The sequence below is a fragment of the Haemaphysalis longicornis genome, unplaced genomic scaffold, assembly GCF_048455015.1.
Source record: "Haemaphysalis longicornis isolate Haplotype H1 unplaced genomic scaffold, Haemaphysalis longicornis Haplotype H1 scaffold_1, whole genome shotgun sequence".
Classification (NCBI taxonomy): Eukaryota; Metazoa; Arthropoda; class Arachnida; order Ixodida; family Ixodidae; genus Haemaphysalis; species Haemaphysalis longicornis.
The window spans coordinates 310,519,782-310,544,511 of NW_027526203.1; the positions used below are offsets into that span (position 1 = coordinate 310,519,782).

General features: G+C 46.2%; 1 protein-coding gene across 1 annotated transcript; it reads right to left on the reverse strand.

Annotated features, from left to right (window-relative positions):
• Positions 1–3,054: 3,054 nt before the first annotated feature.
• Positions 3,055–7,941, reverse strand: LOC144170153 (uncharacterized). The gene is made up of 3 exons (XM_077699760.1): positions 7,809–7,941; positions 3,993–4,940; positions 3,055–3,263 (listed from the first exon to the last, which is right to left on the reverse strand). The coding sequence occupies exons 1-2, from the start codon at positions 7,830–7,832 to the stop codon at positions 4,047–4,049; spliced, it is 918 nt and encodes a 305-aa protein (XP_077555886.1). The 5' UTR covers positions 7,833–7,941; the 3' UTR covers positions 3,055–3,263; positions 3,993–4,046.
• Between the last annotated feature and the right edge of the window lie 16,789 nt (positions 7,942–24,730).

Consider the following 24,730-nt stretch of genomic DNA (forward strand, 5'->3'; position numbering starts at 1 on the left):
CCGAATCAGCCGATTCTCAGCCTTGTGCGAATACGCCTTTAGGACACAGGTACGAGCCAGGCAAGCTCCAGAAGTGGGGGTGCAATGCCTCGCAGTTGAGCGTCACCGATAATACGAAGGGCGTTCAGCCGCTGCCTGTGCCTCGGCTAGTGAAAGTTACGATTCCAAGCGGTGCTGGCAAGCTTATCTGACGCATTCTAGAGCCGACAACATGGCAAGAGAGAGGTATGCCGATTCCTGAGATAGCGAGAACGCCCAACGAATGATATCGTCGGATGCCAAGCATGTTTTTGTACAGAACAGTAACCGAAACTGATTTGAATTCCAATCTGGGACATCGTCCAATCACATCGCAATTTGCGATGCGACATTTTCGGCCGCCGCAAATGTCGCATGTTATTTTGTTCTTCTGTCATGGTATTTTTTCTTCTGTCAGGCTTTATAAAAAATAAACACTGCTTCATCGAACGGATAAACGATAAAAAGTGGGTTTATTTGAGCCAATCTTTGCATTGCAAACAAAAACAGAACTTTGACAAATTAACTTTAGTGTCCCTTCAGTCATGGCAGGGCAGGGTTTAAAGACCAACTGCACGCAATGTTTTGTCCAGATTTTATCCAAACAAGGGGTTTATGCTTGTGAAATCATCATGGCGAAATCCTAAGCCTCGTAGACCGATCGTACGACAGATCGAAACGTCGGGTTTTGTCTATGTATTGGTTGGAGCATAATTAAATCTCAGTTCAGTAACTTCCCAACCAGACAGAAGTATGTCAAAATGTTCACCTTCAAGATCACATCGAGTACCGTTGTTCAAAATAGCTCTGTAGCCGACGATGTTTGCACCTGTCGGAGAGTCGCCAAAACTAGTTTCGAAGCGTCTGTGATGGAGAAGGGTAACCTTGCTCGTGGAGCTCGCACTTCTCCAGCGACTGGCACGACGCACTGCCGTGCGCATGAGTGCGTTCGCCGGGGGTTTCTCTGCTACACCGCCGCGCTGCACCGATGTCGGCATTACCTGTTTAAAACTAACCGCATAGGTAGCAATATCCGCTATTTTGTAATGCAATACAGGAGATTAGAAGCCTACGAACTATACGCGTGCGTGCGATAGTTCTGGAGTTAGGAAACCTTGTTTTACTTGAAAATATTATTTTTAGTAAAAAATAGCTTGAAAAGCGTCCTTGCTGTATATTTACAATTTCTTTTGTATGTATCACAGAAAAATTTTTTTGTTTAATAAATTCTTGAGAAATTGCACTTCCGAGTCCAATGTTTGCCCTATTTAGGCCGGCCGAACGCCACCTCCAACCTTTAGACCTCTGCAAAAGTATGCGTCCTAACTAGAGTTGTTCTGCGCGCGGGTATAAGCATTTGCGCAACTTTTGCCTCCCTCGCTAACTTGAACCAAAATCAGCTTTCCTCGTAGTAACAAATACGTCCGCACAAAGATCGGCCGTCGTCTTCGCGAAGTACGAAAGCTAACGAAAGTGTCCCTGTCCTAAACGATACACTACATTTTTTTTAAATTCCTAAATAGAGTGTTATACTTTTGAGGAGTGTTCGATTTAGTTCATTCGAAAGTAAAGTGTTATCAATTGTACATGTCTCTGTTGAAAGTAGGAAACAGTGGTAGATAGGCAACTTTTTATCCACATATTTCGGTAGGGGGAGAGCTCTTATGGCGAGTCGTTGCATCGGTGATATGTCCATCATGGCGTCCAGTCGTTTCATCGCTGGAGGAGTGTCTACCATCTGTGCGATGGCCCGTGCCGATTTTTTTCCCCAGCCTCTCCATTTGTGCTGAGAGAATGGCTACTCTAACTTCTTTAAAGGTGTTATAAAGGCCCAATTTGAAGGCCTTTCTGGGCACTGTGAGAAATGGGAGCTTGAGGGATGCCTATATACTGGCCTGATGGTGGTGTTCATTTCGTTCCCTTTGGTGTAAGGTGTACGTCTTTGATACGGCAGGCCGTGCGATATCCTGCTCATGATCAGTGCCTGCATAACTCTTATCGTTTCTTCTCTCATTCCTGCTCTTCCCCTGGTTGGGCGTATTGCAATGTGCGCCAATTGGTTAAATATTGCGATTGTGAGATCGGCTCTGCCGCTTCTCTGTAGGGGCAGGCCGAGGATTCTTGCTGTTCTATTGGGTAGCATCCCGACCAATTCAAAGGGCGGTTTTTAAATTGCCGCTTGGTGGTCTTCATCGTTTGCCGAACAGGGCGTGCGGCGGTAACAGGACCGCGAAAAAGTTCGGAAAGTAATACAAAAATGTGCGCCTATTCTCGGTTTAAATTCTAATTACAACATTTTTAGTTTGTTTGTGGTCTTAATCTAGGCCTTCCTTTGTTTTTGAGGGCCTGACATTCATCTTTAGCACCCTTTTTCTGGTTACATGACACAATGCTGGTGCCGGCAAAGGCTCTTTCGTTGGATGGCGTAAGTTGCGGGAGCGGCTGGTGACCGCGTATACCGAGCGTATGCGTCCAGCGACGGGGCGTAGAATGAACTCTACAGCGCAGGCGCGGTGCCCGCTGAAATCCCGTATGTTTTTTTGTCTCCGTCGTAGTATCTTTGTCTTCCTTTTCCACACTCCAGTTGCCGCTGTGCCGTATTCCAGATTTAGGCAAACCCTCTCATAGGGCTGCCTCGGTCGACCTTTCCGGTTGGCAGTGATGACATGATGTACTTCCTGAACGGTTGATGAACACGGCTGATAGCGGACAGCTAGCAGCCATGGAAAAATAGAAAAGTGAGCCTGATAACACTATCGCGTTAAAAAAGATTTTTTTAGCATGCTAACAGTTTTAACACCATGGCTAGGACAAATGCTGTGGTATGCGTTGTGGAAGAAACATGTAATGTGGCTCTTTTTTCTTCTCAAACCAGAAAGGAAGCTATTCCCAGTGACATAATCATCATAATCCCTGTTTTTAAGTGGTTTAGCTGCCTGAAAGACATATGTTGTCGTTGTTATTCTAGAATATTTTTTGCTCATTTTTCATCACCTCCTGAAACGCACACGTAAAATATCGGAATTGAATTTTGTGTTTATTTGAAAAATTCATTGGGTAGAAGTTTATTTACAATAGGGTGATACAAGAAATGTTATGAAAAGTCACGAACAGGATTGTCAAGAATGCTTGCCGCAATGCACGGGAAGAGGTAGATTCACGATGAACTTTCGAGGATCGCGGTGTTCAAAAAGGCGGCATCTTCTGCCTGATCCGGCTACACACCATCTTCCCGAGCCATTTTTCTGCGTAAAAAATGGCGAGAACCACTGAAACTTTCATAGAGTCGTGAATTTGTGCGGCCGCTCCTACCTGTACATTGATTTATTCAGCTGCGTTTTTCTTGTGGAATTATTTCAATAGCATGATCGCGAAAATGATGGGTAATATTAGGTCCGGTTGTGCAGTTTTCCTGTCAAAAACTAGAAGAGCCCGGAAGCTTCAAATGAACTACAAGCACCTGTTCTCCTGGTGTTCCCGTGGACATATTACCTGTTAAGTGCACAAGCCACATTGGGAGGTCGACGTCTGCATTTATTGGTGCATTTACAATTGAAAACAAACCTGGCAAGTAGTCCCGCTAATCTTGCGTGCGCTTTATCTTATGAAGTTTATGGTTGTACAAACAGGAATACGTTGACACAAGTCAAAGAACTACTGCTGGTAGAGTCTGGGCTCATCCGGAGAGAGCTAGCAGGTTTCAGTGATGCCTCTTAGGATCAAGATATTAACCACTTTACTTTCAGTGTTAATAAATTAAGGCATCATCTCATAGCAGTGCAATAAGTGATCTTGCGCGGCTTAGAAATCACAAAATCACTGCGTTTTGACTGCGGGCAAGGTTTTCTGCCTATAAGAGACCGCCACAATCCCCTCTCAGTAGACTAAAGAAGCGATTGTTGGTCGTAGAAGACTACCTACGACTCTAAGCGGTTACAATACGTTTTAAAACAGAAGTAACTCCGAATATTTACCTTTTTGTTGATCATTGCCTCAAAGGATGTCCACACGTTGTTTGGGAGTCGAGTTCAGTGCCGGTGTCGCGTTTTTTCCTTCAGCATGACGGCCTTCCGCACGTAGGCTTTGCTTCCTCGTTGCCGTTTGCCTGAGTACGACTTCTGGCTGCCGTAGTACGGGTCCCTTCCTGTGCCGAATGTATGAACTAAGTACGTTGGCCCGTGAATAACCTTGCTCTCGCCGAAAGCGAAGTCATCGTGCACAGGTCTCCTGAAAGGGCTGGCAAATTGATGTCCGTAGTTGGGCTGAAACGATTGCACCAACCCGTGGCTCGAACCGTAGCTGGAACTGGAGCCATAACTCCCGGCCTGTCCCACTGTTTGAAACATGGCTTGCCCGATGTTGCTACGAGGGGAGCTAGGAGCTTTGGCGTGAGTGATTTTGTGTGCCATAGCGTGCCCAACAGTACGAGGGACGCCTAGGGTGAATCCCTGGGAGAGACCTCGACCGCCGCCTTGCGGGATCTGGCGAGTGAAAGTCGGCACGATGGCTGGCTGCAGACTCTTCCCAACATTCCGTTCGAAGCCCTGTCCGAAGCCCTGTATCCCACTCAAAGCGACGCCGTGTCCGACTCCCGGAGAGAGCACGGGCTGTAGGCCGTGAAGGCCAGTGGGGCTGATTAAATGGCCTGCGCTGGGCCCGAAATTGTGCCCGATCCCTTGGACGAGTCCGCGGTGCCCGCTACTGCCGGTTATTATTCCTTGTTCAAGGCTGTGTCCGATACTTTGGCTCAGCATCCTTTCCAAGGCATTTGGGCCGCTGAAAATGATCTGCTGAGCCGTCGCCGCGCTAGGATTGAAGTCGAAGCCGTTGCTTCGCAGTCCGACAAGGTTTCCATGACGAAGATTGTTGACTTCGTAGGCACCAGCGCTGATTGCCGCCAGAAGGACGATAAAGCAGGGCTTCTGAAAACCACAAAAGCGAAGCAAAATATGAGATTTTAGCTTTGCCTATGCTGTAATGTGAATGAGGGTTAGCGCACGCCAAGAAATCCGAGCAAGAAATTGATTGAAAATTGTGATTTTTTGTCTTCAAAGGGCGAACAATCCGGTAACCACGCGGCAAATAATATTACAAACTATCTTGATTATTTCGACCAAATAGGTGCAATAGGCCGCGTGCTCGACCTTTAATGGCCCGTTCTGCGATAACCCGCGGCACTCGGCAGTTGTGCCAACGCTGGTACCGAAAATCATATTGGTTGAGATGTCAAGATACCCACATCTTTCAATGTCATTCATCGCATCGCATTTGACTTTACAGCTTTCAGCTAAAGCTACAGCTTTCTTATCTCTTCGCTCGCTTGGAGCCTCGCCGCTACGCTACACCGCGACTATTGGAGGATGAAACGGCTGCTTCGCCTGCGCTTAATCGCTCAGCGCCGGCTGGGTCATCTGTGCGAGTGCTTTAGCGCAAGCGAACACGTGACTAGGCGATGGTTTAACGGCTGTTTCGGTGGCGCTTGGACCCTCAGCCTCGCCATCGACGGCGCGCCGGCTAGGCCGGCTAGGCCGGCTAGGCCGTCCTAGCCCGAAGGCTAGGCAGGACTAGTGTCACTACATATAGCAGTCCTTTCTCAAGACGCCGAACGCATTTGTCAGGCTAGGCAGGACCCAGCATTTGCCCCCAGAGAAGCCGAGGGCAATCCTCAAGCCCGCTGAGACGACGAGATACATTTCATACTCTCCCCCATGAGCATTTGTAGTGGTTTTCAGCAGCTTCGCTTGACAGCCACTTTTGCAGGGCGGGATGGCGACCTTTTTTTTACTTAGCATCAGCAGTGTGTGCATGAGTTGAATTGCAACAGAAACACAGAAAAATGTCAGCGTGGTACGCTCTTGGGCGTTGTGCAATCGCATGGTTGAAAATGTGTCAGCGATTGGTTGCCCTTTTTTTTATGTTGCAGCCTTTGCCAACAGAATGCACACTCATTGGGGAATGCTTACCAATAGACAAAAGAACGATGTTGGTGAACTCTTTGCTGCTGTTACTACTTATGACATCAAAAATAAACCAGTTTGATTACTGCTCAACTAATTTATACGCCTGTATTCTCTTTGGCGTGTGTCTTATCAAAACGTTTCAGCAGTTCCCACAAATAGGGTCACGAAAAATAACGCCAGAAGCACTACGTTTTCACGGCGTACGGTGGAAGATTAGAGTGAGTGATCAATGAACATATCCCTTGGAAACCGCAGTCCTTGCTAAGCAAAGTTTGGGAGGATACTTCTGAAGTAGCGAAGGATACATTTACCATAAAACGGACGCTCATATTCGTTATTAATAGATCGGTCGGTGTAATGTAATTTGGTACTAAATTCTCTTGTTTGGGGCAATATTCTGCACTTTAAGCTAGCACCCTATCTTTCATGTGTACGTAATCGTGTCACTGCGTTCTACACCGAAATTATTGCAGCTTTAATGTTTTTTTCGGGGACACTGAGTACTTTGAAGCTCAGCGGCATATTTTTATATTGGGGCTGTTACCCGTTGCAGGTCGTTTGAACCTTGCCCACTCTCGATGCATGGTTCGGCCACTCACATGGGTGCAGGAGTTATTCGCAAATGTTTAAAAATGTAGAATTGGATAGAAAAGGGGACCCATCGCTATACGGATGACGGAATAGATGTGTTTCACTCTTTTTTCAGTATCAAATCTTTCATTTTTTGCAACACTAAATGAAAAACGTATATTGCATAAAACATCTTGAATCGAGTAAAGCATGTCCCAGCCCAAAAATATCACAATGCATGTACACATTTTCAAACTCCTTACGCCCGACCCTCATTCTTACATCGTAACCAAGCAAATTTTTCTTGAATTTTGAGTTCATTGCAACTGTCGCGTAGTCAGTGAGTCCGTTAATGTGCTCCTTTTCGTAAATTAGATAATATGCGACACTTTCATGCTTTGTATCATCAGTGGAATCTTCAGGAACCTTAAACCTACGGCGCCTTAGTGGCACTTCGTGTCGCATTCCCAACGATCTTTCAAGCACTCTCTCCACTACTCCCCTGTCCGTTTTCTACCTAAACACACGCTAACAACATACAAACAAAAGCGAAGTACAGTTTCGTTTCCTTGCTTTGGCTATTTTTCCTGCGTTCTGAAATGAGTTTAAAAGAAGAGAAAATGACACACAGATGAAAATAATCGACAAAATCACTGAACTTAGTTCTGGAGGTTGCAAATAAGAAATTGACCTGCTTGCTGTCAATCTGAAAAAAGCTGAGGAAGTCAATGGGTCCAACAAAAAATGTTACCACGGGAGGCACCGCCCTGTATAGAAGTGCTCTTGTCACAGACAAAAATTCGCAAATATGGTCCCGGGTAGGGTGATTCGATACCACGCCTAGTCATTTTTGGGACGCTTCCCTGCAGGACCGGCACTCACATGACAAGCGTGCTTGTATACGCTTTTGCGAAGACAAGCCAGTTTGTCGGGAGCTGTCACTGTGTGCCAGATTAATTCCGAGTCCCGTTAGTTGTAAGGGAGCCGCGTCATCTAAGCAAACGACCCTTATACCTAATTCGTGTACAAGCAAAAAAAAAAAGGCAAAATTGCCGCTACTTTCCTCGGGCACCCGTACAAATCAAATCACACAACCTCCGTGCTTCTTGAACTCCGAAGTCAAGCCTGCAATGAATGCCGAAGTAATGCAACGGGTCGCGGTTTGGCCCAGCAAGCTGTATAGATGGGGCCTCGCGCCCACATCCGGCCGGGTACGGCGGGGAGAAGGAGGGGCCGGCAAGAGTGCCGGAACAGGCTTACCAATTGCATGTCAGTCGCTTTCATAGCCGGTGCCGCCGACAAGTGGCGGAGTGACGGCGGAGCCTGTTTGGCGCGTCCCTCTTATAACCACGGTCACGGCCGACATTCTACGAGGCGGCCCGCCCGTATTTCTCCTTCCACACTAAAGCTTAATTGTCCCCTCGCTCGGTTTTCACCCGGGAGTCGGCGGCCCCCTCTCCCAGCGGCCTCTCCCTTCGCGCCGAGACGTAACAACTGGTCCGACGCAAAGAGCCGCCGCCCGCAGAAGTGGAGCGCGCTCTCCTTTTTCAGGAGGAACCAAATCTTTACTTCTTATTCGGGTGTCTGTAGACGCTCGTCCTTCGCCTTCACGTCTTTTCTGTCTGCTTGTTTTCGAAAAGCGACGATCTTCTTTTCCTTTTGACTTTCGGTGATTCTTTTTCGCATATGGGTTGTTTCTTTTGGAAACCCAGTTTAACGTGCGCTGTCAAGAGGGGGGAACCTTGAGGGAGAATGTCTCCGTCTGCGCGCAGCAGATGCCGTTCCATATTCCCTGTTTGCTCGCTGTTTTTTTTGTTTGTTTGTTTGTTTGTTGCGAACGGCTGTTTTCTTCGTGCTTTCTCGATTTGTGCGTGTTCGGGAGACATCATCAATTTACCGAGTTCGCTCTTTTCCTCGCGCTTCAGTTCCGTCACCTCTTGTACAACGCCGAGCAGGACGGTTCCAAGTGCTTTATCATAAAATTTTATCCTCCCGGCCAGTTCTGTTTTCTTGCTTTTCGTTAGGCGGTGGGGCTTTTTTTACATCCTGGAGCCCTTCAGGGCGGCATTCGCAGCTCCCCGAAGCGCGCGTTTACACGCTGGGTTAGGTGCATCCGCAGCACGCGTGGCATGAAACGGGATCAATGTTGTTTCTTCGGACCTCAACTACGCTAAGTATTTACCCGGTTAAGGGCCCCGATAATCACTTCCTTGCCTCTACCAGCCTGGCGGGGCGAGGTAGGGAAAGTGGACCGGGACGAGCATACTATTTTGGTATCTAACGAAACAGGAAATATGAAACCGCTGTAATCGGCACCACGTTCGTTATACGAATGCTCAGCCAAGCTTGCTTGCTTTTTGTCTTAGGCTGCCGAAAACACGTGTCGCAAAGCACAACTGGAGGGAACGTCTCGCGCCGCAGAGCGACCCGGCAGAAAACACAACCTGACGTCTTCCTGGCGTCCTGTGTCCTTGCGGAAGCGCTGTCTTATTTTATGAGCCGGTCGTCGGTTTGTTGTCATGAGTCTACAAGCGTGGCCGACACGGTTCCGCACACGTTTTTTTTTCTATTTCTTGTGGTGGGTAATGCTTCTATGCTTGACAGTAAAAAGTACGAGGGATTATAGACGACGTGCCGGTCTGCGGGAAGTGTCAGTTGTGCGAAAATCAAGGAAGTTGGTCGAAACCAAAACATTCATGGCGTTTCAAAATGCGCCGGGGGCAAGATACGATGGGAAAAAGGTGACAGCACGCGCACTTGCTGTCGCCTTTTCTTTCTTGCCTCTTGTCTCCAGTCTGCTTGCAACATCACGAACCATTAAGAAGAACTCGCCCAGTTAAATGCTATAGGAAAATAATCATTTTTACTATTACGGATTATTACTGCCTGCCGGATTAGCGTGACTGACGACACGCCTATTAAATGCGGGAAATGTTACGCGATGTGAAGACATATCCAGTCAACCTGCATCGTGAGATGGCTGGAGCACGATAAAGGAACGATAGATAAGCAGCATAATTTTGTGCACGTGCTTAGCGTGTGTTTTGATGCGATAGCAGAAATTTATTAAAAAGGAAGCACTAAAGGCAATGAAAGAAGTAAGCGCGACTAAGACAGTGCTATTCTAACACACACACACACACACACACACACACATATATATATATATATATATATATATATATATATATATATATATATATATATATATATATATATATATATATATATATATATATATATATATACATATATATTTATATATATATATATATATATATATATATATATATATATATATATATATATATATATATATATATATAGACACATTCACTGCACAAAAGTTGTACATTTCGGTGGGCATCGTGTTTGGAGTTTAGCGAAGACGTTTCGTTCATAATTTCACTGTCGCAGCGCATTAGTGTTCACTCTATACCGGAACACGCATCGTTATCCACTTACCGATTTCTTATTCAAGACACCACATGCCGTAACATATTCATGCATCGGCCGCCCAAAACAAATTCCCTATCCACTAAAAAGATATTCTGGGATAAGAAAATTAACCAAGATCAATATAATGCTGTTATAAAACGAGGTCAACTAGGCACGGACTCCCGTAACAAGGGTGTATAGAGCTAGTTCATTTATGTTGCACATAGAATCGGTCATACTGTCGACATTACTTCCTTCTGAATATTACACGTACATTACATGGAGAAATAAATCTATTTATCTATTTATTTACAAATACTGCAGGCAGCACTGCTGCCCTAGCAGGAGAAGGGTTGTCGTAGTAGTGTTAGTAGCAATTTTTCAAAACAGTTAACATTAGTACACTGAGCAATACATTCCGGTAGAGCGCGTTCAGTTCTTCAGCTGTGAGAGGGAAATATGACATTTGAAAACGCTTACTTCGGTTAAAGTAGGGGCGAACAACTTAAGAGTGATTAATACCCGTGCCACACGTACACGAAGCGTGACATTAAATAGTTAAGGCCTTAAGTTTTAATGTCACTAATTCTCTGCTACACGCAAAAATCTAATGCCATTCGCTCTAATGTCATTTTAGGTTTAAGGAGTTCCGCAAAACTCATTCGCCTTCACGAACACCTTAAATCTGCCTACTCTCGAACGCAATGGGCATCAAATGAAACCAAGTAAACTCTCAGCACCAGTGTGTTGGCGCGGAAACGTACCTGAACTTCGAAATAAGATTTTCTGTGCCCTCATAGTGGTGAAGTTCTGAAGAGGACGACGTTCACTAAAACAGCGGCAATAGGCAGAACGTCGTGTTACTCGTCGTTTTAAATATTTCGGATTTGGCTACCGCTGGCAGATGACGGCAGCTGCTGAAGCCACTATTAGAAACTGCTCACACCGTTTGTTAGAAAACACTATTTCTCATAACGTTTTCGTTCACAAAGAACATTTTTAACCTTCTAAAACGTATCTTTAGGTTAAAATATCATAAAATATTAGTGCATCTCTATTTTTCGTTGTTATCACCATCATGCTTAACTCATTTAATGCATTCGCGTTCTGGCGTGTAGCACGGCGCGCCCTTAATGTAATTTTTCGTGCACGTTTGGCACGGGTATTAGTATGGTTGATCTGAACGGCACGGGGTGTATATATACATGTCTCCACATAAACCAATTTTACTGTTACACAGAAGGAAGAAAAATTTAGCCTTGCAACCTGTCGACGCAGGTGCACGGAGCGGTTGCACTTACAGCTGCTCCAATATGTTTGTTACAGATGACGAGAATCGGTAGTCATACATTATAAGTCTTGCCGTCTATCGTTGTATCCTCTCAGCCCAGGCAATATCTTTGGCATTTAAATAGTCCCGTACAATGGAGGCGTACTCGAGGACTGGTCTGATCAGAGTATGATAGGCTTCAAGTTTTGCCTTTTTTTATGCAGTTCTCAATTTCCGCTGCAAAAAGCATAGTTTTCTGAACGCTTTAGTGCAGATATCGTCGATGTGAGCATCCCATTTAAGAATTGTTAATCCTTAGCCATAAGCACTTTGTAGATGAGACAGTCTGAATAACTTGTCCACCAATTTTGTACACATACGGTAGGGGATTTCGCGTTGTTGTTATTGTCATACATGCTGTTTTAGTAAACGTGATCCCCATTTTTCTCCGATCGCACCAGTGCGCAAGTTTACAAATGCTCCCATTTACATATAATCTGGCTTGAGATACCATTAATAACCGAATAAACAACACAATTATCAGCGAACTGTTTCACAGTAACGGTATCATCAATACCAACTGCAACGTCCTTTATAAATACCAAAAAAAAATAAAGGTACGAGCCCTAATCCTTCAGGAACTCTGGACATGACACTGATATGGTTAGATCGAACAGATTGACGTTCAACAAACTGAGTACGATTCAGTAAATATGCTTTGAACCAAAACACCAGCATATCCGGAAGCCCATTTGCTTTTAATTTTGTCAATAAGCAAATTATGTGGCCCTCGGTCAAATGCTTTTGATAGGTCCGAGAACACTGCATCAATTTTAAGGTGGTTATCTACAGCTGATGTGAATATTTGTTTTGAATGAATGTGAATAATGTGAATAATTATTTTTGTTTTAGACTACAAGAACAAAATGCCGCCCAGTTTCCGTTGAGCGCTTCTGTTACCCGTAGCGGCAAAGTGCAGAAGATATTAATTTTATTCAAATACCGTACTTTAGACGCCTGGGTAACACAAGAAGGTACAGTATCTGATGGAAATGAATATGCGCATTCCAGAAACGAAAACGCGGTATCTATACGTTTCTTCCCCTCCGTAAATACAGTCACGGTTTTGCCAAACATGTCCGCAGACATGAACTGATGGTTGCAGATTTCGCTAATGAGTTATAGTAAATAGCCGCCTGTATTTGCTTTATAAATTCAATTTAGTAGCCGAGAATCAAAGTCAGGTTTCGAAATCGCAGAAGTTTGGAACGACCGGAGATAACAAATGTAGTTTTATGTATTACTAGAGGTTCTGTTGTAAATATGGCAACAGTTTAATGAAACACCTGCCTATATTTAAGCCTAAGCAAGAACTTCAACCTTATATAGACAGCTATTTTACGCTTCATTTTTGAAGATGGACCAGTAAAAATTATCCAGTAAAATTAATCCATGTACGTTTTGTGTTGCTGGTAGTAATCACGCGTATTTCAGTTGTTATAATCGACGTGAACTGAGCATGCAGCTCAAAGAGAGTACAGTTATACGAGTAGTGTTGGAAGTGTTCCCGGTGTCACATCGCTGAGTCGCTAATGGCCTAACAATGTCCGAATCACCACTGCGCAAACTTCGGCGAAAAGTAATCGAACAGCTTCTCGATATTTCCAACGGGGCATAGAACGACAAATGACCAGCTCAAACTATGAATCAGGTTTCAATTCCCGGTGGCGTGAATCAGTGATTTTTATTATGTATTTTTCTCTTAATCAGCCTAGGGAAACTTTTCTTTTCTCCCTTCTCTTTCAACAATTTTTCTTGTGCACTGCTAATATGGGGTGCCTTTTTTGAGAACCTTTGGCTAACAAATAAATAAATAAATAAATAAATAAATAAATAAATAAATAAATAAATAAATAAATAAATAAATAAATAAATAAATGCTTCTTGTCTCATCAAAAATGCCACCCACTCACTAAGTTGCCTCATAAAAAATCATAACCCCTTCCCTTGACCTCAGTGAAAATGAAAATGACCAAAGCGAAACGCAATGGCGCCAAAACGAAAACGAAAACACTTCTGTCAAAATCAAAAGACAATGACCAAGAAGAAAAAGGAAAACCATCAATCGAGTAAACCGAAAGATTTTCTCTTCGCTAAGCTTTACCCCAACGCAAATGTTTGGTACAAGTTATTGTAGATCGCTCTTCTGCGATTATCTGGAACGTTAAAGTTATTCAATGGCTGCCCGCTCTTCAGGGGAGCGAACCACGCGAGGGCTACCCATTCCGCGCTAGAAGGTGAACTACCAGAACTGAGCAAGGGACGATGTGGAGCGATGCGAGCGACGACGCCGATTGGTTCACAGTGTGCCGTGATATAACGCGACACTTGTGCGCGCGTGCCCGCGCCAGCTGTAACAGCGAGCGAGAGCTGCGCCCGAAGAGCACGTGGGTAAGTTTGGCCTTACCGCAAGGCGTTTCGGCGTACGCCGCCACCGACGGGCACAGTCAACACTTTATCCCTGGTGAATCCCCCGGAGTGGGTACGTGCTAATAAACACTTCCGTAGCACCATCATCATCTTCATTAGAGCGCATAGATGAAGTTGGCTTTACCACAAGGCGTTTCGGGGTGCGCCACCACCGACGGCGCGAGCCAGCCAATACAAGCTTTGCTTGCGAAGTACATCTAATTTTTGTGCACTTTCTTTACTTTATTCGGGAAAAGCCTTGTCGCAAATTGTTTCTGCCCCAGAGAACTTTCCGGTACACCAAGCCTACCTTGGCAGCATTCTAGTGCACTGCGACATAGCTTTTAATTAACTCACGTGCACTGTGACACTGCTCCAGGCTTTTGGTGCCGTGTTCGTTCTACTATTGGCATAATCCTGAAACCCGAAAATGCGTTTCAATCGTGGCCCTGTTTTTAAAAACATAAACATTGACATATACACACTTAAAGTGCCGCCTTCGCAGAACCCCACACGGGGAACGTTCCCTGTGTTGCCTCCATGCCCATGGTGCAGCTATTTCTTAACTTACCAGACACAGATGCCGTGAACGCCTGAAAGAATGCGAGGAACGGCTGAATGAGCAATATAAGCGTTCGGAACATGTTAAAGCTGCCTTGGAAACGCGCCCTTCACGCGACCACCGCATGTACCTCAAGAGATCTCGGCTCACCCTGCTGCGGAGCCATTGTTCAGTTTCCCCTCAGCGGCCCCGCAAACTCAGCCTCTGAATCAGGTTCCCTCCTGCTTACCAACGCATGCTAGGGGTAGTGAAAGGCAATAAACATGGCTGCTGGGTCCAGTCCTTTGTTCTAGTCTGATACCCTCACTCCGTCAAATTGTACACGGAAACTTGCGGCAATACGCGCTCATGACTTCCAGATGAATGTGAGAGCAATTACTGGCGTTTCACTAGGTTAGTGTTCACTATTTAAAGCCAGCCGCGCCTCTGGCCCTCCTTTTTTTCCGTTGTTGGTACGAGACCAAGTATTGCTTCGAAATAGAGCAGTCGACCATAGTTACATGCCGTTTCAAGCCAAGTGAAATGCCACGTGAAATGCCGTTTCACAGAGTGAAACGGCATTTCACGTAGCTCCCGCACTCCTCTGAAAAGCTTATTTGTTCTCCTGCAGAGGCCATTTGAATGATTCGACTTGATTCTCGCGTCCTTCTCGGGGCAAACAACCAAAGGCCCAGATTCCACGAAAACAGCCCTCAACCAGGTTAACTGTATAATATATAGAACGTTGTGCCGCAAAGGACGTCTCGCCCAATTTAACAACAACAACAAAAAAAGGGCCGTGACGTCGGAGTGATAATTAATAAGGATACGCCGCTAAGAACGCTAAAAGTATAAACCATATATATCCCTAGATATGTCGGGCTACTTGGGGCGGATGAAAACATCACGCCGTATACCAAAGAGGCTACATTAGATAGGTGCAACTATACCAGCAAGGCGCTCTGGGGACCAAACCGCACTTTCTCAGCAGAACAGGAACAGACCACCCTGGTATAGTAGTAGGCGACAAGGTCACTCACCATAACGCAAAAACGAAACGTTTAGCCCGCAGACTCCAGCAACTGGGAAGAACCTTACCACGGCGGCGCCGATCAGGCAGGAGATGCAGGGGAGAGTGCTATAAATTTCTGAGTCCGAAAACACCGTCTCTGCGTGAATCCGGTAACGTACAATGCGCGAACTCTGTCTACCAAAGGCAGCTTAGCTGTTCGATTACCGGACCTCTCAGGCATTACCCGCAGTATCGTAGGATTAGGAGGGCTTAGAAGAACAGATTCAGGCGTTATGGAGTTAAATAACAGGCATATCCTGTGCTATCAAGGAAATTGATATAGGAGGGTGCATACAGGATCCACAGAGATTAGCAGGGAATGGGGAAGAATTCTTCAGAACAACAGAGCAGTCGCCAGCCGTTCAGATCAAGCTAGCAAAGGGGTAGAGGTTGTTGGAGCAGCTCCGCAGCCCTCACACAAAATACGTAGCGGTACATTTCCTAAAACGGAAAATTACGTCATCATCTCCTTCAGAATTTTCAGCCAAAACAATGCCTGCCATATTTTTCATCTGTGTATTTATTATTTCTGTTCTTACATATTGATATATCTATGTGGTGCGTAAATAGCATGGACGAAAAAAAGGCAAATGGAGGGGAGGTGCGGTGATCAGAAAATTGGGGGGGGGTCTGACACCGAAACACACCCCTCCTCGTTGTGCCCCTGCCCTCTGGGATTGCCAGCACGCACCAGCAATATGCATTTTAAGCACTTCAACCCTCGAGCTTTGGAAGGGCACGCTGACCAGCTCAGACCCGGTAGGCCAGCGGCAGTTGGCAAACCGGGCAAACAGGACAGCAGTCACCGCACGTGCCCTGAATAGGGGGACCCTACCACTTCCACGTACGAAGCATCTTTTCTCTGAAATAAATTATAGGTTTTCACCTCCACACTAGAAAGGAACGCATTTTCTTGAAACGTTATATGACAGAGGATCTCAAGTCACCGCTGGAACTGGAAATAGTTATGGGGTTTTGAACTCCGAAAAGTTAAAAGAAGTGAAATAAGACAAAGTCGCCCCTCTCCAGAAAGGAGTTGGGAGAGAACATCGCCTTTCCCAGCTTGGATGGTACCTGTATACGTTTTTAAACTGAGAACTACACACCTTCTGCCATTACCAGATTGGAAAATTTTTCGTTATGTTAGCCGACAGTTTTAGGCTCTAGGCCAAATCTGCCCCTTCTGGAAAGCAACGAAAGGGCTTCTTTTCAAAGCGAAGCTTTATTGTTGTTTACACAATGCGTCTGTAACGTGAATACACCCTGAAGGGAAGCCAACTTCCTTTGACGATAATAAGGATCGTGAGTGAAGTGTAGCAAAATTAAAACGCTTCCCTTCGAAGCTGCGCGACAGCTCCGTTACGCCCCGTCCGCTAAAGGTTGATGTGCAGCAGACGGAGGAGGTTACGCAGGCGTGCGACAGCCCGACGCAAATTGGCCTAACGTCATGTTCTGAGGTGAACATCGACAGCCGTCACCCACAGGCCAACGTAGGATGAGAATGGCGTTGCTCTGCGTGCCGTAAGGCTGTTAGGCACAAGACTCTATAGACCTAACTTTCCATTTTGAGGTTTAGGACGTTAAGCTTAACACCTCAAACCGGCGGCCATTAAAAAAAGTGCCCACTGAACGCCAAGCAGCGGGTACCGATTCGCGCCGTACATGTCCCAAACGTTAGAAAGTGGTGCGTACCTGCAGAGTAGCACGTACTCGCAGTGTGGGATTGGCCAGCCAAAGAATCCATCACGAGAAAGCTTCGCGTTCAACCATCATCGTCGTTAGATGGAGGGGTGCGTGATTTTTTGTTGAAAGGCTAGTGACTTTTTCGAGACGACCGCTTTGTATTTACGCGTTATTACTTTTGTGACCCTCAAATGCATATCCTTCTTCATTTCATTTTGTGTTCTCACTTCATGTTAGTTTCTGCCGTTGGGCTTTGTCTTAGCACTTTTTTCTGCGCTCCCCTGGACCTCTCCCCCGCGAAGGTAGCCAGCTTGGTTTAAACTAATAACTTGTATACTTTCCCGATGTTTTTTTTTCTTCTTTACTTCCTTCCTGGCAGGTGCCGAACGGAAGCGTGGAAGATTACTGCTCGTTAAAATTAAGGCTGCGTTGACTAAATAGCAATGATAATAATTCTATCGCAAACTTCAAACACATAATCGAGAGATAAACGAAAAGATAGTGACGACTGCCCTGGCCCTTTTCGGCCATTTTATTATGACGTCACAAAATCTTCACAACTCCACCAACCTAAGCCGCATCAAAGAAACATGACTGGGTGATTGTAATGGGGACTCTTGTTAAATTGATCGCATCACTAAACTACTGACGCGCACCTAACACACTGATATACTACGTTTTACGTGCTGAACCATATTACGTCAGTCCTGCCCGTAATACGTCGGGGTGCCACGAAATGTGAAAATTTTTCAGCATTTAGTGCGTTTTTCGGTTAAAAATCGTTTGTCGTGACTGGAATAGAGGTGGGCAGTGAGTTGCCAAACGCTACCTCTTTGATATTAGACAAAGTTGTATTTTGCCTTCATGGCACTTTTAAGTGAGGAGTACACAGTTTAAGCACTGCACTGTAAATTTCTGCTTGTGAAATTTCATTCCGGGAGTTTTCCGAACTCTAGCGAAATGAGGACTTCATTTCGCGGTGGTACTGGAATTGCACAAGAGGTGATAATTATGGAGGTTGTTTGGGATGAGTTCAAAGGAGCAGAAAAAGACACTACAAAGAGGAGTAAACACTCAGAACAAGCGCTTTCCCGTGTGTTTACTCCGCTTCGTCATACGTTTTTTGCGCTGTTCAAGCCCTGTTATTGCAACCGAATTGCATGCAGTCTAGTAGACCCGATGAAATAGCCAAATTCCCCAATTTGCTGCGGTTAATTAATTTTCAGCGGACTGTTTTCTTCATGTTAACCTACACTAGAATAAGCAGCACTCGTACTGTTCTTCGTATCGTCTTTCTGCGCTTTTCAACCGGGGAGCAAAAAATGTTTGTTCGTGCGCCTTCCGTGAATAAGACACAGCCAAAGGAAACCTTTTTGAAGCGGACCCCTCAATTTGACTGCCACCCCGTGCTGTTCTCAGTGCAATTTATGGCTCTTTTTAAGTCTACGTGCTAGTTTTCCGACGAGGGTAAGTGGTGCTATAAATAAAAAGAAACAGTTCGGGTTGAAGAAACACCTGGACAGAAACGCTGTCCGCGGAACTACGAGGTTTCCATTGTTCTCAAGGAAACCACGGTATTGTTCTCACTGCATGCGGCTAACGACGGAAGCCTTAGGGACGCAAGCTATCCTCATAGCCAGGTGTACCGGTGCGAACGCAACCAATGCAGACGTGCATAGGCAAATGGCTGTGGCTAAAACCGTAGTTCTTTTGGCCTCAATGCTTTTTCCGCGCCCATCACCGAAAGGGGGAGAGTGTTGAAGATTTGGCCCTGCTAAGGCTTGCGAAGTTATCGCCATGTGACTGGCCTCGCAGTGGGCCTCCGAGGGCGTATCGCGGGCATCGCCGTCGGGCGGCTGCCTCCACCGCCACGGTTGCGAGTGCGCGGCTCGGGGTTGGGCGCGGACGCAGTATGGAAACGAGTGCGAAGAGCGCGAGGCCAACACGCGATGTGGTCCCTCACCGGTTTATCGTCAGCCGTGATGCAAACACGGTTACTGGGTGGGGCAAGGAAAAATTTCACATGCCCAAGTCGGAAACCTGAGCGGAGAGGCACGCACGCACTCGTGGTGTTTGGACTGGTGGGATGTAGTACTTTATTTCTTCTTTAGCTACACAACTAAGATAAGTGAGCATGGTAAATCAGTGTACTTTACAGCTATGGATGGTTTCCCATGTTTCGATCAATGGGTAAGTCAGAATGAAGTGGCAAAGGGTGGCTAGAGGTGATCTTTTGCGAGGTAAACATTTGTATAGAAAGAAAACATCACTAAAATTATATTTGCGTGCGCGTAAGTAACAGGTAATCCGGGGGTTTAACTTCACCGCAATACACTCGAGTGATCAACCCGTGCCACCAAGAAAGCAAATTCGCCGAATGACCGCAATGTGCGACTCATTTGACTCGAAAATGGGACCTGCGCTGTGACAATGCGGAATGCAGAACGTCGTGTTTGCATCACGTAATGCCACAGCACAAACCTAACGTTTCAGTGAAATCGTATGCTTAACATCGTCATTCGCCAAAATTTTATCGTTTGCAGCATGCATTAGTCAATAGATTGCGTTGTTGAAGATAAATAACCGGACTGCCTCGAGGTGTGCCTCCGCGTTTGTCGTGTAAATCAACTTTAGATGGCTGCTGGGTTTCTCGGTTCCATCACCATGCTGTCTCGCCTTCTACCAGAGCCCCTAACATAGAAAACGGAGTTGGCCTATATCGGTACGTTACAGTGCCGTGAGCATACATATACCACTCGCGGCAACAGCAGGAGCTGCTTTGGCTCAAAAAATACTCAGGTGTCATAAACCTCGCCCCATACATTTACCTGCTCTACGATTTGTAATGTCACAAGTCTGCCATTATACTGCCCTGATAGGTATTCCCTGTTGCGATCATTATTGTCATTGTTCTAGTTTGTAAGGACAAGCGCAACAAAACAATCATTGAAATTAATTTATAATGTTCTTTGAATGTCTGTTTCGTTAGGTATATTTTTTCGCTGTTTTTGTTTTTGATGGAATTATTTACCGTTCCGGTACTTTTTACGGCAGCAATTTTTGAGACACCTCCTGCCGGTTAATCATCTCATAGTTGAATTCTCATTAATCTTGCAATGAAAGGCACTGGCCAAGATGTTCTTTCTAGGTCTGGTGATATTGCGCGTGCAGGTAAAGGGCATTTTGCGACGCGTGCTAGTTCTGGACTGTAGCCTTCCGTAAGGTTCGGAGAATCGGCAGCTCTCTCCAGGTTCTCTTCAGCCCCGTAACCCGTGACGTCAGACGGGGCGTTGTTCCACAAGGTTGGCGTGCGGAGTGCGCGAGCGCTTGTTCCTACACAAACAGGAATTCCCAGATTATACAGGAACTTACAAGGACTCTAACGAATCCCAAAGACGTCGCGATAACGGTGGTGTGCTTTGAAAGGGTCAGGAGACATTGTGAGATACCTTGTGCTAGTGGGACGAGGTGTAGTGCTCACCGACGCCGTAAAGGAAGGGTTGGTTGCTCCCTGGTTCTTCCTGGCGAACCTTCTGCGCTCCCCCTCCCACCCCAGTCATAGGAGCGTAAATTTATTATTGCGAAAGCATTATATGTCACATTAGCTGGAAATGCGGCGTCCGGCTTCGGCATGACCGATATATGGTCGCAAAAATGGCCGACAGGGCAAACAGAATAAGACCAAATCAAAATAAGTAACCTTGGGACTGAAATTCGAATTCGGGTTCTACAGGCTGCGATTTCAACTCGCACCCATTTCACCATGACCGAACCTTGGCCTTAGTAATCAAAAGGTAGACGTAGCGAATACGTTGTGGCCTTGGACTCACAAACGCCAATTTGTAGAGTTTATGAAGTTGGAGAAGAAGAAAACAAAAGAGGAGAAGACCGTCCTCATCCTTAAGTACGTACCAACGCCCTAAAGGGAACAAGAAGAAAACAGTAGAGAACAAAATGAAGCAAAAGGGAAAGGATCATGGTGGTGGTAGTACGAGTACACAATCACACCACTGGAGGCCAACAGGAGTAACTTCGTCACGTTAATTGTAAGATTAGCGCAGCCTGTTTACGCAAAAGCGTATATGTAGGGCCAAAAAGGGCGACACGCCAAGCCTCTCACTCAAAGTGACCGAGAGAAAAAGAAGATGGCGCAATAGGAAAATAATCGTGACAAGGGTAATGAGAGCATACAATATCACTACTGTATACACAGTTCTACTGTTGGTGCTGTATCTAATGAGATTAACTCTGAAGCGTCTACCTCAGCGGCAGCTGTGAAACGGGGTAGCCCACAGAAAAGGAAAGGAAACACAAAAATGCCGCCGTCAGAGCAAGGAGGCAGGGGAAGCTCGCTGCAGCTAAAAACACCGCCAGCCCAAACCACCGCAACTGTTACGACGAGAAGAATACATGCCAGACATACACCCCTCTAGTGGCGAAGACGGTGTCGCCACAGAAGAGGACATAATCACGACAGGCGTATTATTATACATTGAGGATTGCATAACTTGAAATGAAATATAATGTTTTCGCAGTCCCACAAGTAAAAGGCCTAAAGTGTCTTACTGAAATGTATATTTACCGCAGCCATACAGCGGGCTTCATACACGTATTTCTCTTGGCTGAGCAATTTCCACACACTTTACGTAGCATACGAGATGTAGAGGGAATGCTCTCAACTTATTTGTAAACTTATTCTTGCGCAACTGTCTCACTTTGCGGGGTACTTTTGAACATGAATTTACAGCGGCGATGGCCAATAGATTATCATACTGGGTAACTCTACAGTGGATACTTCTCTCTCCGCGGTTGGGTGCCTCCGTGCGTGCATGTCCGTACGTCTTTTGCCATGTATCCAGCACAGGTGTCCTTGTGCGTGTACTTCGGCGCAGAAATATGAAAAGATAAAAAATTACGCTTTGGAAGCTTGGGGGGATTTAGCTCCCGCCCCTCTGTTTCTGAGTATGAAATCATAACCACGCGAATACGAGCCCTCATTTACAAGTTACGCCCGTGGGATTCGTATTCAATTTTTATGGCCGCGCCAGGCGTGCTTCACATCTCTGGATGCAGAGAAAGTTCAAGAGGACATCTACGTTTAGGCATAGAGGCAAATGCGTTCGCCACTATGTCTACGCGGACCTGTAACTGTGTTCCGTGATTAAAAGGTCAAATTTTCTTGCTCATACATGGCGGGCGACCTGACTGTACCAAGCATTAAAGTCAATAAAGGAGGATTTCAGACAGAACGTTTTATTAGTCAGGCAACCCGCAAGTGATATTGACCTTTCGTGGAAATCATTTTGTAGGAAATCACTTTCATATGAGTCGCGCAAGGGACATGAGCCAACTAACAGTATTTCTAGTAATGAAGAATGTAACTAAGATTCATAGTTAACGTTTTAACAATTTACCACGGCAAACAATTACGCCACGAAGCTTTAAGGGGTTCGAAAACGCAACTAAAATACTATTAGTTTCCGGAGAAATTCTGTGAGCAGGAAGTAACTTCTCGCGCTTGAAAAGAACATTGAATAGCTTTGGTATCATTCTTACGTGTAGCAGCTCGCGCGCGTGTATTACAACAGCGGCTGCATGTGCGTGGCCCTTTATGGCAATGTAATGTGAGACATGTGCAACATACCCAGAAAAGGCATTTTAGATAAGTAAATACTGTGGGCTCATCCTTACTTACTGCTGCTGCCAAACTACACTACATTTAGGATAGCTGCAGTAGCCTTAGCAATAGAATAACTCGCCGTTGTTACGTTACTCTCATTACTCTCGCGTAGCACCGAACTGCGAATAGACTGCCCACGACGGGTTAGAGAGAGCCAAGCCATTAGGCAAGGACGGCTCTCGCCGCGCGTATACCAGTCACTCCAAAAAGAAGCGACGACTTTTATAGTACAGGGGTTTATTACGTGGACAACCACGACAGAGAAACACCATTGCACTACGCAGCTAGTCCCTGAAACAAACACCCGTTAGCTTCTGCCCAGCCCGGCATCAAGCGGCAGTGAGCGCGCGCCTGCGTATGCCGACGCGACGCTCGCTGAGGTCAGAGAAGAAGGCTCCTAGTGGCCGCTATACATTTCAAGCTTCAGGGGCTCGACCGGGCGGCATCGGCGCTCGTCCGCTGACCTTCTACGGCACAAGCCGTCACAGCGCAGACGCTGGTCAAGCCCACCAATAGAGGGAGAATGCCCGGAGACTGACCGGACACCCTAGATAACGAACTGACGCAATCAAGGCACACACTAATCAACACGATGGGTGCCGAGACCCTACGCATTTAGGGAGCAACGGCAAATGCAACAAAAGGCCAAGAGTGGCCAAATGCGTGACGTACCCACTGCGTCGTCCGATGGTCTCCCAATCACTCGCGTACGTCCCCGAGTCCCCCCTTTCTGACAGGAATGAGGCCCGCGAGGATCACCCTCGCCCCATTCAGGAGAAGAGCATCGCGAGCGCCTCCGCACCCCGAGTGGAGGGGTTCGCTCCCCACAAGGCAAAAACAAAATTTCTCGGAGTAATATACTGAATATACTGAACTACCAGAAGCGTGTCAGTAGTTCATACTTTATACCGTAAAAGTATTTCGTTTCTTTCAAGATAAGTACAAGATACAATAAATTGTTGAAGCAAGATGAAGCGCCCCATTATTAACCTAGTAGTAGTAGCAAACTTTTATGGGAGCAAAAATAAGGCGGGGGACGAGGGTGGGGGTGAAGAAGCGTCCCTATAGTCGGTGACAGCTTAACACTGCAGCGGCACGGCCGCTTGATGGAACCTTGCTTCCGTCGGGTGGCCGTGGCAGCGCCATTTCTCACATGAAAATAAGTTGTGCTCATCCGCAACCAATGGTGTATCGCCGTTAGCGTGACGTCACTTATGAACGTTTGGAATGAGAACTGATTGATTGATTGTAGGGTTTAACGCGCCGACGCAACGCAGGCGATGAGGCGCGCCGTAGTGGAGGGCTCCGGATTAATTTTGACCACCTGGGGATCTTTATCGTGCGCCGAAATCTCGTACACACGGGCGTTTTTGCTTTTCGCCTCCATCAGAAAAGCGGCCGCGGCGGCCGGGAATCGAACCCGCGACCTCGGGCTGGAATGAGAACTACGTCTAATATGACCGTGCTCGATTGCCGAACGCTGTTCCGCCGTTTCGTCGTCCAGCGTAAACGACCTTGCCGGAACCCAAGCGCTGTAGGGGATTTGCGATTGTGCTGTAGCGCATCAAGATCAAGAACGCGTTTGTTCCGGGATCGTTGTTTCTTCTGTACACGTCTTTCTATCGTGATTTGTAGATCAGGAAATTGCGGTGGTCTGTTTTTGTGGGCAATCTCGTCACCAATCAACCGAGATCAAGGCTGCACTATTGCTGGAGTGATTGTGAAAAATGTGTTTGCGTAACGCAACCTCTCTGAGGGAATAATATGAGTGCCTTTCTTCTACGACAGTAGCGGTGATCAGTTGCAAGGGTTCTTTTTTCGTGCTCTGAACGTAGGCTGCGCCCGATGTTGTGCACTAGGCCTACGTAGTTTGTGTCTGTGTGGCCAGACGCCGTGCCGGGTTGTCGTCGGGTGTGTGGAGTGTTATTTTTGTCGCATACGGGCGGCTGGCCACACAGCTTTACGCGTCATTAGGTGTCGCGTAATACTTTACTAATAACAGCGGAAGGTACCGTTCTTTACTGGTTCG

What these genes read in the sequence shown, in the direction of transcription:
- LOC144170153 (XM_077699760.1), bottom strand. Translation starts at nt 7,832, where the DNA reads ATGAAAGCGACTGACATGCAATTG. An exon ending in AAGCGACTGACATGCAATTG is followed by an intron (nt 4,941 to 7,808) that starts GTAAGCCTGTTC and finishes TGTGGTTTTCAG; the next exon opens with AAGCCCTGCTTTATCGTCCT.